At 44.1% G+C, this 13,646-nt stretch overlaps 1 protein-coding gene across 10 annotated transcripts in view; it reads right to left on the bottom strand.

Annotated features, from left to right (window-relative positions):
* Positions 1-13,646, bottom strand: part of MIB2 (mindbomb E3 ubiquitin protein ligase 2) — a 106,115-nt gene that overhangs the window by 37,501 nt on the left and 54,968 nt on the right. For 7 of the 10 annotated variants that reach the window (XR_003997156.1, XM_030537990.1, XM_030537993.1 and 4 more), the window contains one exon: positions 4,923-5,029. The exons of 1 other annotated variant lie outside the window; for it this stretch is intronic. Coding sequence is in view for 8 of the 9 variants with exons in the window: in XM_030537990.1 (XP_030393850.1) it covers positions 4,923-5,029 (107 nt within the window). In the remaining variant the exon portion in view is untranslated. Of the gene's footprint in view, positions 1-4,922; positions 5,030-6,530; positions 6,641-13,230; positions 13,272-13,646 lie in introns of those variants that run through there. 2 more of the 10 variants (XM_030537997.1, XM_030537996.1) reach the window with 2 other exon arrangements.

The following is a 13,646-nucleotide window of genomic DNA, read 5'->3' as shown; positions in this document are numbered from 1 at the left end:
AGGGAACCTGACAATTATCAGGGAGAAACAGTAACTTCCACTGAGACGGTAAGCTCCTTGGGGCAGAGTGTCTCTCTACATTCTGTGAAGTGTTGCGTAAACGTGCAGCTTGATGTAAACGTGCAAGGGTACCACAGCATTCCTCTTCTGTAATATGGGCACAGTATTATCGCCCTACCTCCCAGCGGGTTAAGAGTCTAGATTCATAGAACCATAAGGATAGAAGGGACCATAAAGGTCATGAAGTCTAACCCCCTGCCAAGATGCAGGATTTGTTGTGTCTAAACCATCCAAGACAGATGGCTCCAGCCTCCTTTAGAAAAGCTCCAGCAAAGGAGCTTCCATAGCCTCCCTAGGCGTCTGTTCCACTGTCCTACTGTTTTTATGGTTAGGAAGATTTTCCTGAGATTTAGATTAAATCTGCCATGCTGTAGTTTGAACACATTTCCTCTTGTCCTGCCCTCCGTGGCAAAAGACAACGAGTACCTGAGTGTCACTCAGGCCACGTCCACACTACGAAGTTACGTTGACTTTATGTAAATCAACATAGAGCCTTCATAGACTCATAGACTCAGACTCTAGGACTGGAAGGGACCTCGAGAGGTCATCGAGTCCAGTCCCCTGCCCTCATGGCAGGACCAAATACTGTCTAGACCATCCCTGATAGACATTTATCTAACCTACTCTTAAATATTTCCAGAGATGGAGATTCCACAACTTTGATTTAAACTTCGATTTAAGCAAGTTGATCTTGCGTGTTCACACTACGTTCATCGTGTCGGCGGAGTGTATCCTAACTAGCAGGGCTTGCATCAACCCATGGAGCACTGCACCGTGGGTAGCTGAGTGGAATTTCGGGTTGGTTATGGGAACATGGCATTAGCCTCCCAAGATGCACTTACCTCCCTCCCTGAAGTCAACAGCAAAAAAATCAAGCATTTTTCATAATCCTGGGTTACCTGCGCGGATGACACAGCACGACAAGCATGGACCCCACTCAGCTGTACACTGTTGTTGTGAGCATTACAAATACCTCAGACCTTATCCTGCAGTATTTATACAGCCGATACAGGAGCCGCCATGCAGAAAAAAGTGATGCCACGCAAACAGCCCTGCTGGAAGATAGAGCGGAGCAATTCGCAGTCACTGGTGACAGTCATGCATCATCTTGACATGAATGAGCGCCATTTCTGGGCCTGGGAAACAAGCACTGACCAGTGAGACCACATTGTTATGCAGCTATGGGATGATGAGCAGTGGCTGCAGAACTTGCTAACGCATAAGGCCACTTTCCAGGAACTGTGCCAAGAGCTTTCCCCAGCCCTCAAGTACAGAAATACTAAAATGAGAGCTGCTCTGACAGTGGAGAAGCGAGTGGTGATAGCTCTCTGGAAGTTTGCAACACCAGACTGCTACCAGTCAGTGGGGCATCAATTTGGAGTGGGTAAGCCTACTATGGGATCTGTTGTGACCCAAGTCTGTAGGGCAATTAACAGACTTCTGCTAACAAGGGTAGGGACTCTGGGCAGGAGATGGTTTTGCCGTGATGGGGTTCCCTAACTGCAGTGGGGTGATAGATGGAATGCATAGCCCTATCTTGGCACCAGACCACCATGCCAAAGAGTACATAAACTGAAAAGGGTACTTCTCAATGGCGCCAGTGGATCACAGAGGCTGTTTCACCAACACAACATGGGATGGTCAGGAAAGGTGCATCTTTAGGAACACAGGTCTGTTCAGAAATCTGCAGCAGGGACTCTCTTTCCAGATTGCAAAATAACCCATTGGCGATGTTAAATGGGCAATCGTGATCCTGGGAGACCCAGCCTACTCCTTGCTCCCATGGCTCGTGAAGCTGTACACCAGCAGCCTGGACAGCACTAAGGACCAGTTCAACCATAGGCTGAGCAAGTGCAGAACGGTGGTGGAATGTGCCTTTGGTCGTTTAAAAGGTCGCTGGCGTTGTTGGCTTACTAGATTAGAACTCAATGAAAGCAGTATCCCCATTGTTATTGCTGCCTTCTGTGTGCTCCATAATATCTGTGAAACAAAAGGGAGAAAAGTTTCTGCTAGGGTAGAAGGCTGAGGCAGATTGCCTGGCAGCCAATTTTGATCAGCCAGACACCAGGGCTATAAGAAAAGCAAATCAAGGGGCTCTGTGTCTCGGTGAAGCTTTGAAACCCAGTTTCAGCAATGAGCCAGAATAATGCAACACTTATCTGCGTTGTTCCTTACCAACCTGTCCCCTCCACTGCATTTTCTCTCCTGTAAACTCCAGCCCCATCAACCACCATGTGTTGAATGAATAAAGAGCCTTGTCTTCTCAATACATTAAGTTTTATTATGCACACAAATACACAGAGACAGCAAAGATAAAATAAGCAATGGGGCAAAAGGGCTGATGATCCTGTGAGGGGAGAAACAAGGAAACCTTGCTTACAGATGAACTGCAACAACAATCAAAGGTGTGGGAATGGGTGCTTTCTGATCCTTGTACCTTCCCCTGGTATGAAGTGAAAGAGATACTGAACTTCTCCACTCCCTGCCTTGTAGGCCAGTTGGGGGAGGAGGATGTAGAACTTGGCAACGATGGCAGCATGTTCAGCATTGGCTGCAAAGGGACTGTAGTATTCAGCTGCTTTTCTTGAACCTCAAACCCCTCAATATGTCTGACTGCTCCCTTCATAATCTGCAGCATCTTTTCCTGCATGGCACACTCTTGTTCCCTCCATGCTTTAAGCTCTGTCTTGTCATCTCACAGACATGCATTAACTCATTGATCATGTCCTCCTGAGTCTTCTTTTTCCACCTTCTAATCTGGGAAAGTCTTTGTCCCAGTGTGGAGGATATGCCGATGGACAAGATTTCAGCTGCAAGGAATGCAAAGCACAAGGGTAGCATTGACCATCCATACATGGTTTCTGGTGCAAGTTTAATTAAAAAAACCAAACAAACAACCACACCCCTTACTATACTTCACTGCAAGCCACAACATAATCACAACCACTGGTTATTGCAAGAGTCTGTTTGCTGCTCCAGCCACGAGGTATGGGCGAGAGACCTTGTGCTGCTGCTTTTGTGAAGACATCCTTGGGATCACAAGTAGGAATGTGAGGAAAAACCCCTTTCCCCTAGCAACCTGGATGGTACTTGAGGACAGGAACCAGTGTAAAGCCCCCAAATAGTTAGGTTTTGTTTTGTTTTTTTAAACAAAAGCAGCACTGGGTTGTGGGGAAGGGAGACAAACAGGAAGCCACTGGCCCCCCCCCCCCCTTCTTTTCCAAATGCCACTTGCAATACCCGGTGATCCCTTCCAATCACAACTATGGCACGTTTGGGGAAAATGTGCTTGTGATACCCAGATTTCACCAAATGGGAGGCAGAATACTTGTTGAATTGTTTGCAGCTTAAGGGCTAGCATTGAAAACTTTCCCTGTTTCTCCTAAGTGACCCTATGCGATATCACTCTCCTGAGGGTAACAGAGGTGGCAAGGGAGCTGATGCTCCAAGTGTCTGGTATAGACCTGGTCCTTATGCTGCAATGATGCCAGAAGAGTTAATACTGGAGTGGTGTGGGAAAGTGTCCTAGCGTGGTGGACAAAATAAGACTGCCCTTCCCAGAAACCTGCAAGGGATTGCAGAGTACCTCCATGAAAGCTTCCTAGAGATCTCCATGGACGATTCCCAGGCCATCCCTGTGCACATAAACAGACTTTTTCGGAGAGCACCCGCTGCATAGCTGGAGTGGCCACCAATAGCCACTACACCTGCTTTTTTGTTCAGATTAAACAAAAATAATAGCATGTAACCTCTACAATTTGCTTGGAAATGTGCACTCACCAGAAGTGCCTTCCCCAGCATCCCGGTTCTGTGAAGGGATGGGCTCTTGGCTGTCAGGGGGAATGGATCCTCCACTTGCCTGCCTCACATTCGCCTCCTCAACAATGTCCTCCTCATTGTTGCCAGATGCCTGAGGCTCCTGGGAGATATCCACAGAGTATGGTGGGGTCACCGCAGAGAATCCCATGCAGTTCCTCTTAAAAACAGCATGTCTGTGGGGCAGAACCAGAAAGACTGTTCGCCTCCCTTGTTTTCTGGTACACTTGCTGAAGCTCATTTATTTTCATGCGGCACTGCTGCACGTGCCTGGTCGTAGCCCTTCTTCTGCAGTCCCCGTGCAATCTTGGCATAGATGTCGGCGTTTCTTCTGCTGGATTGGAGCTCTGCCTGCACAGACTCTTCTCCCTTCACAGCAGTAAGATCCAACACCTCCTGTGTGCTCCATGCTGGAGAGAATTTGCAGCCTTGAGTCTCCATGATCAGCTGTGCTGGCCCACTCTCCAGTCTCCAAGCTGATCAAACAGGAAATGAAAATTCCAAAGTTCCCAGGCCTTTAACAGGGGAGCAGCTGTTTCCTGTATACCCGGCTGACATGCAGTAGAGTTGAAAGTGCTCTCCAGAGATGTCACAGCAGAGCACTGTGGGACACCTCCTGGAGGTCAATTCATTCGAATTACACAACGCAGTGTCTACACTATCCCCAGGTCGACCCATGGGTGTTGCCTCTCACAGAGGTGGAGCACAGAAGTCAACTTTACAGGCCACTTAGGTGGGTGAAAGGGACTTACTAGTGTAGACACATACATTATTAGATCGACTTAACATGGCTTATGTCGACTTAAGTTTGTAGTGTAGACCAGGCCTCAGATAGGGGAGAGATGCCACAGAAATGAATAAATACAAGCAAAACACATACTAAATTAGAGCTATTAATAAAAAAAATCAGTAGCAGCCGAATACCTCCAGCACATTCCCTGCTGTAGTGTGCATTTGCAGTTAGCAGCTTGGTATCTAACTGTTTTTATAGTAGATTTTGTGAGGAGGGGGGGTTGTGCGTAGGGGAGTGGAACTATGATCCTTACCATCCTGATTACCCCACTCCCAGTCTGGGCCACGGACAACTTTGGCCCCCTGGAAAGTGCCTTTTAACGTGATACGAGGCAAGTTCTGTCGTGGACCCACTGTGACTCTGAAAGACAAAAGCCAGAGAAGATAGACCCATTTATTATTATTGGCATTGGGGTAGGACTCAGTTAAAATTAGGGTCCCAGTGCTCTGGGTTCTGTACAACCACACGACCCCTGCTCTGGAGAGCTTACAATCTAAATAGGCAAAATGGACAAAGGGCTAGGGGAAAGAATACAACATACAAGCAAAGGCCCCGGTCCTGCAGGTTGATCTCCATGGGAACACCCTTACACTTGTGCAATGCTCAAATTACTGCAGAAGGATGGGTCTGATTCCACACATTGCCATAGACTGCGATCTTGGGCATGTCACTTAGCCTCTCTGTGCCTCAGTTTCCCATCTGTTAAATGGGGATAACAGGAGTGTTGTGAAGATAAACACATTAAGATTCCGAGGTGCATACTGTAGTAATGTAGACAACAGAAGTACAAATGATAGGCAGATACGGTCTTAGTGAGGCTCTGCAGTAGTGTGCAGGTCTGCCCACACTGATCAGTCTGCAGGATCAGGGCAAGAGCACACAGAGTTAACAGAAGAGGAGTAAGACAAGGAAGGAAGGGGTTGTGGAGATTGACACTGAGGGAAAGGACAGGAAGGCTGGCAGCAGCAGGCACTTAAGATGATCTATTTTACATCGCTCTGGACTTTAGAACACCCTCTGATGACCAAGAATGAGGAATTCATGTTGATCTAAAGTTTTAATGTAGTTTCACACACACCGCTCAGCACATCCAAGACCAAGGACTAAAAAGAGAGCGTCTCCCTTTTGGCAATACGCTCAGCATTCTTGAGGTTGCTGTGTGGGGAAACCAGAGTTTTTAGAAAGTTTGAGTAAAAATTATTTCATGAGATTTACAAACTAGAGATCACAGAAGAGGGACAAGCTTATTAAGGGGTCAGACTTGGATACTTTTAACTCATGTCTAGTAATACCTTACTCTAGGAGGACTCTACAAACTACCTATAGAATATGCTGCCGTTCATGGTAAGACAGACTGGAACAATCTGGCCCTATGTAACCTCAATGATCTAACTGTTCACACAGTGCTATGGAAGATCTAATGCTCAGAGCATTATTAAAATGGTCTTACACCATATGATGAGGGTATATTAGTCTCAGTACAAAGTATGCGAGGATATTCGTATTTCAGCAGCGGAACACCAGAACTCAGCAATCCAAACTGCCATGCTCAGGCACTGAGCAGAAACCTTCAAAACAGATCAATGAAAGAGAAAGCAGTGCGGTGAAGGGTGATTTAATTGCTCCTCCCACAAACCTGACTCTACCACTAAATCACACAAGGGCACAGAACTTCTGCATAGCCCCACAGACATCCCCTGCTCCCAAAACCTTCCATACCGGGCACAACGCTAGAAAGTACCAACTAACAAAAATGCAACTCAGTTGCTCACTGCACTGAGAAATTAAATTGCTGAACACAGCTTTCCAAGAAATCCAGCAAGTCAAACACAGAAAGCCCACATTTAAAAGCGATACCTACATGATGGTAAATATGGGTTCTGATGTCCTGTTGAAACAGCTTCCAATTCCCATAATGTTTAGGCAGTTTCACCGCCCTTCCAGGGTTTGCTGCTTCTGTCTCTGCTCCCCCTGTGGGGCTATGCAGCCCAAGTTCTTAAGAATCTGTTTGTTTTACTCAGTTCAGGAACAACTGACTTTTTTTCGTAGTTAGTATAGAAGTAGTGCAATCCACATCTACACAGTGACGGAGTGCAGCTCTAAGGTTAGGAAAACAATAGTGAAACTGCATTGAACTCTGAATGCTTTATTTATTCCCCCTCTAATACCTAGAGACAGAAGGCTGGGACTCAGGAAGATTAACTCCTTACGCTGGTACTTGGAAATGGTGTTTATCAACTCACCAAAATCCTAAATCTTGTGCCTTCTTTAGCTTGCTAATGGATCTCCCATCATGTGCTGAGCATCCTAATGTGTTTATAAAAAGGAGATATTTGCACACACATCCTGCTAATTGCAGGCTTTTCGTTATCTAGCGTGTAACCTGATGGAGGGAAGATACAAACATTTTTTTATACCATCAAGGACATGGCATACCGAACAGCTATCAGCTTCTTATGGCAGATCATAATCAGGAAGCAGTGTCGCACAGCTCAGCTAATCAGAAACACCAAGAAATGATCATTTTATTGAATCATATTATACCCATGCCTTAAAGATACACCTAATATTTGCCCTCAAAGCTAGTGTTTATTGTGCACTACATTGGCTAAAATGCAAGGTAGCATTGTGCTGCTGTTCTACTGTATTATGCTGAATGCTTTTCTACTCTCATTGAAGTACCTTATAGTCAGTCATGCACACAGAGCATTTGATAAAAGTTCTGTTTATTACACAGCATCTCTAGCTTTAAATCAGGAATGAGGAGGACAGAATAATGGTTCAATCACTCGTCTGCAACATGGGAGACCTGAGCTCTGCTACAGGCTCCATATGTGACTTGGGCAAGTCACTTCACAAACGTGTCACTCTCCCCATTTGTGAAATTGATGATGGTGATGATGTTTCCTTCTCCCACCCTTTGTCTTGATTATTTAGACTATAAACGCTTCACTGCAGGGATGGTCTGTTCGTACAGCACTTTGCACAATAGGGTTCTGAATTCAGATTCTAGCTGTTCCTGTAATATAGAAATGAACAGTAAATTGTCCTTTCTTGTTCAAAGCTAGATCTAGGCAAGATAGCTCAGTCCATGCATGGAGTTTCTCACTATGATTTCCCTTTAAGTTTGATCACATTACAACAGGTATTTTGCATCTGTAAATACTGGATGTGCTACTGTCATTTCCAATAGGATTTGTAGGCTGTTAACCAACAAAGAGGAAAAGAAGAGCTGACAAACTCAGCAGGTTTGGTTTTTAAGATCCCAGACTATCTTTAGCTAGTCTTATTTATAAATACAAATCCCACCATCACATTTTGCCTGCTCAAGTCTATTTTTAAATTCACAGCAAATATGGCCTCAGACACATCCTAAACTACCACTGTGCTGATCTCAGTGCTAGCAATTAAAGATTCATTTGACTCCAAAGTACTATTTGCAACGAGACAGCAGAGACACTCTGCTCAAACCATTTGGAGACACAATGAATAAGTGGAGAACCACCATAAGGAACAAAAGATGTATTATGCTGTCTCTCTTTATGGGATTTTTTAATTTCTCCCTCTGCTCTATTTATGCAACCTAGAGTTACTTCTCTTAAGCAACCATTCAAGGGTCCAGCAAAAACAAAACCAAACCTCCTTTCCTAGTATGAAGTGGCTCTTCAAAAAAAGGTAACACAGAATTGTATTGGGAGCCGTGGAGAAACTTTAAAATGATCATTTAAGACAAACAGTTGGACTACGGGAGGTAGAATCCTCAGCTACTTCCGTTAACCCTCTTCTTCCCTTGATGAATTGCTCTCAGTTTCTCCAGATAAGTAATCATTCACAAAGCCACTATTTACTTGACCTAATTCAGACCTCAACAGAACAGATTTTTTCCTCTTCAACTTTGTGATGCAGGATCTAAAGCTGGGCAGGGGGAACTGTCTTTTTGTTCAAAAAAATGTGGTTTCTTAACCCTTGCATCCTGCAAATCTTATGGCTCAGATCTAGACAAGAATAGCTCTGGAGCTTGGATTACAAGCTTGCTGTATCACAGGCACACAAAAAACTCAGCTCAACTCCTAAATCCACCTATTTAATTAAGTAACTTGAAAACTATTTAAATTTTTTGTCAGTTGAGCAAGAACTAAAATAGGATCGAGAAAATAGGGAGACATATAAAGCCGTTCTCCAGTAGATGGGCTGGATCCTCAGGTGGTTTAAGTTGTCATAGCTCCACTGATAGAGCTATGACCATTTAGGCCAGCTGAGGATCTGGATTTATAACTTTTGAGGCTTGACAATCAAAGGGGAAAAATCAAAGCTCCTAAATTAAGCTTTCATGGCACTCAACTTTTCTGAAATTCTAATATGGCGAACTGCATCTAGTGAACTATTATTCAGATCCTTTCCTTCCATTCACAATTTTTTTTTCTTTAAACTGAAGGTCAAGGTTCAGGTTACAGAAGATTATGGGGCAATATTTTCAAAGCTGGGTTTCCCAATGTTAAGCTCCTAAATCCAGATTTGAACACCTAAATAAAAGTGGCCTGATTTTCAAAAGGTGCTCAACGCCTGTAGCTCCTGGAAGTCAGTGAGAGATACATTTGCTCAGCACCTTTGATCTTTCACTGACTTCAAGGAGGTACAGGTATTCAGCACCTCTGAAAATCAGGCCACTTATTTAGGTGTCTAAATCTGGATTTAGGAGCTTAACATTAGGAAACTCAGCTTTGAAAATTTGTGTTCATAATCTATACATATATCATAATGCTATTATATAAAGCAGCCTCATCTAGAATACTGTACACAGTTCTGGCCACCCCATCTCAAAAAGGGTACTGCAGAATTAGAATGGGTTCTGAGAAGGAATACGAGAATTATTAAGGACCTGGAAAACCTCTCACAAAAAGAGATTGAGACTGTTTATCTCAGAAAGGAGATAAGAGAGGACATGACAAAAGGGATATAAAGTAATGCATTGTTTAGAGAGGGTAGACCAGGAACTTCTGTCTCTAAAACAAAAACAATAGAAAATTCAACAAAATTAAAATGGTAGTAAATTGAAAACTGATGTAAACAGGAATACTTTTTTGTATAAAACATGAGACTGTGGAACTCCTTGACGCAGGATATCATTAAAACCAAGAACTTAGCAATATTCAGAAAAGGTTTTCACATTTATATGGATAAAATACTCAGAATTTTGGAAAGGATACAAAATCCCATGCTTCAGGGTTTAACACTAACTACTAAAGATTAGAAAGGGGACTACCTGGGGGGGAGCAATTATTTTATATCTGTCCACTGCAGGGTTTCTTGCACCTTCCTCTGAAGCCCCTGCAGTTGGCCACTGTCAGAGATAGGACACTGGACTAGCTGGCCTGGATCCGAAGCCATCTGGCAATGTGAATGTTCATATGTTCCCATTCAAAGTGATACGAAAGGACATTAATATTTATTCATGAAGAACACAGACAGCAGAATGTTCATTTTATAACAAACACTCCTGAGCAAACGGAAAAGCACCAAACGTTAGATTTCAAGTGACCTATTTGAGAAAAGATAAGAAGATTGACTGAAGTGGCATTGCACATAAGTTACACAACTACTGCTTCTCTGTAGAAATGAACTAGTTTAGACAGTGTGTGAATTTCCTGCTTCAACTTTTATCTTCAGGTCAGTCACCAAGATGCGCTAAGGAAAAGGGGACTGCGAATTCTATCAGAACATTAACAGGTCAGGGAGCCCAGAGCTTGCCAACACAGCTGCTGGAGACATTATGCCCCAGCCAAAGATCCAACGTATGGTTGAGTTTCACCCTCTGCTGCCCTTTCTTTATAAAGCTCTGTAGGGCAGAGTCAGTTCCTCTCCCTGCGATTGACAACACTATGCTCAGCATGTTGCCCATGAGTCTAAGTGATGATTTATGGGCAGATGAAAAGACCTCACCCTCCCAGCAAACAGCAGAGAACACTGAAAGGAAAGTGACCCTGTCTCTCAGGAGGGATGGAAGAGAACAGCGTTTTGCTTTTTCACTTACGTATAGGACTCATCTGGGCTTGTTTGAAGGCCAAAGGAGGTGAGATGAGAGTGGGGCCGACAGGCAGCATGAGGAAAATGGCTGCACAGCTAATTCCCATACAGGAGACGCTGACCTCGTCTTTACGGCCAAAAAAGGTGCATTTTTTACCTCAGGGTAACTAACATCCCTGACCTATCCTGAGGTAAAAAACTGAAAACCAGGCATTTTAGTTTTACTGTGCTGTGAACTCGCCAAGATCACTTCATGGAGGGGGGGGGGTACAGAGCTGCTTACCTCATGTTAAAAACTAGCATGTTTTGCCTTCAGTGGCTTTTTAACCTCAGGATAAGCTTATGCAAATTAGCTGCCCTGAGGTAAAAATGCACATTTTTAGCAGTGAAGACAAGGCCATTGGGAGGGAGGCACAGGCATCAAGAAGCGACGTACAAAGCTGACAGACACTCCATTCATTGCATCCCTTTGGAGGAACGGGTCACTCTTACAAATCAATATTTGAGATGTGGACATTAAAAGTCTGATGTGTCAGAGTTTCCTCCAGTGCCCATCCCCCCCAGAGGGGTCAGTCTGGGAAGGTGCTGAGCACCCTCAACTCCCATTGAAGTCCAAGTACTCAGCACATTGAAAACAGTCAGACCCTGAATCTTGGCCCCAAATATCTAGAGGTTTGGTTTCCCCCTTCCATTCTGGGATTAATATTTTGCACTGTCATTTATCTCCTTATCCACATCGGGCAGAGACTGAGAGGTGATGGATATTTTAGTGAGAAGGCACTGGACTGGGACTCAATTCCCAGCTCTGCCACAGACTTTCTGGGTGACCTTGGGCAAGTCACTTCATCCCTGTGGGCCTCAGTGCCTCATCTCAGGAGTAATACACCTTCCTTTTTTTCCACTCTCTAAGTAGGCTATGAGGTCTTTGGGGAAAGGCCTGTTTTTTATTGTACACTTGCACAGGGCCTAGCATAACGGGGCCTCAATCTCAGGTAGGATCTCTAAATGCTACCGTAATACAGATAATACTGACACTTCTCTTTTGGGGAAGAGGATGAAGATTTAGTTCTGTTCAAACTTTTGGAGGTCATTCATTCTGAACGCTCCCTTTTCCTGGGCTTACACAAGTGGTGACCTTGCCTGGAACCCTGCTGCCCTCAGACTAGGCTGCTGACCAGCCATACAGAACAACAATGCAAGGCCCAGATGTCCTGAACCAATACATCTTGGTTTGTAATCTAATTTGAAGTATTTTGCTCCAAATACTGGATAGCAACCAAGGTTATAAGTGTGTTGCAAAAATACCCTGGGGATAAATTTAATCATTTCAATATTGCCTTTAATAACTATTTTAATTAAGACAGCCGTTTGCAGCTGGGCCCCTTTCTGCCCTAGAAATTCCAGCAGTATTAGATTTCTATATGGTCCCCTTGGACAGCATTAGCAGCATATCACTGTACATAAACGAAGCTATTCTTCTGCAACCAATATGCTGGGAACCAAAGTGCTGAGGGTATTCAGACTAAGCTTCTTCTATTTAGGTATTTATATGGCTCTCTCCATCCGCGTGCCACACTGACATTAATGGATTTACCTGGAATGCCCCTGAAAGGTAGGGAAGTAACACTGTGCACTTTACAGATGGGGATCTGAGGCACAAGATTATTATGATTCACCCAGGCTCAGACAGGTGCTGTCGTATTTACAGTAGCAACTAGAGACCTCAACTGAGGGTCCGTTGCTCCAGCACTGTACATATGCCTAGTGACAGACGAACCTGCCACAAACAGCTTGTAAACTAAACTAAAAAACAACCACCAAAAGGCCCAGAGAAGGGGAAGTGTCACGGCTGAGGTCACACAGGAGATCGGGACAGAACCTAGCACCTGGGCTCTCAGTAGCATCCCGTCCACTAAACCATGCTGTCTCTGTCACAGAGTCAGGAACTGTACCCAGATCTTGAGTCACTGCAACACCTTAAGTGCAAGACCATCCTTCCTCTAAGGATACTTACTGATCTAAAAGGTGATAAAATTTGCTTCTGACATACGAAGTCAGTGTGGAAAAAAGTCCCTGAAGAACAAGAATCCTGTAGGTAAAGCTCTGATTGGAATGTCAGCACACAAGTTCTGGATTAACTTTACTCTCACAGGAAAGCATGAAATTGGGCCACTCCCAGCTGGAGATAAGCTCTCCAGCCAAATACAAGGCTTAGATGGACACTGGTGACTAAGGGATCAGGACTCACATAAACCTATTTTGGCAACGATCCTACCAAGAATTTTAGTGAGTTAATCCACCACTTCCTTACTGAGATATAGCACACATGCCTCCTCCCCATACCCAGACAAGGGCGGATGCTTGGTTTTAGAGGTTACAAAAAGTTCATAAAGCCACTCTGGGGCAAGTTTTCTAACTCAGATCCCTAAATTGCAACCACAAAATATACGTGCCAATGCTGTACCAAACGTGTGCTAAGTAAAAAGCTACAGAGAATTTCTAAAATGTGCATTAAACTTTGGACCTGCCAATCTCACCTAGTCTTGTCTTTCAATGTCTGCATTGGTCTGAACCGTGGAATTTATAAATTCCTCTCTTCCTCTACCTGCAGATGACAAAGGTATTTTAATGAACCAAAAGGGAATTTGCTGGAAGGAGTGAGTTTAATACATGCACATGTAAATGCAATTGGCATCAACAAAGACAGCAAATAGCTAAAAACTTGTCCACACAAATGTCATTTCTTTGGCTGTATTTACATTTACAAGGGACTGTATTTTTAGCAGCAATGGAGGAAGCCCAATGAATGAGGTGAGAAATATTTGGTTAGGAGCATGTAGCCTCTCCTTGCGGGATGAAGAAAGTAAAAATCATGGCATGTTTAGTCAAGAAGCTTTTGATAGATTTCTTCCAATGCTGGATCCAGGGGGTTGTTTTGTGTTGCCTTTTCAAT

Source organism: Gopherus evgoodei, chromosome 18 (assembly GCF_007399415.2).
Source record: "Gopherus evgoodei ecotype Sinaloan lineage chromosome 18, rGopEvg1_v1.p, whole genome shotgun sequence".
NCBI classification, from domain to species: Eukaryota; Metazoa; Chordata; order Testudines; family Testudinidae; genus Gopherus; species Gopherus evgoodei.
The sequence above is the reverse complement of the archived record's forward strand: the minus strand, read 5'-3'. Positions and strand labels throughout refer to the sequence as shown.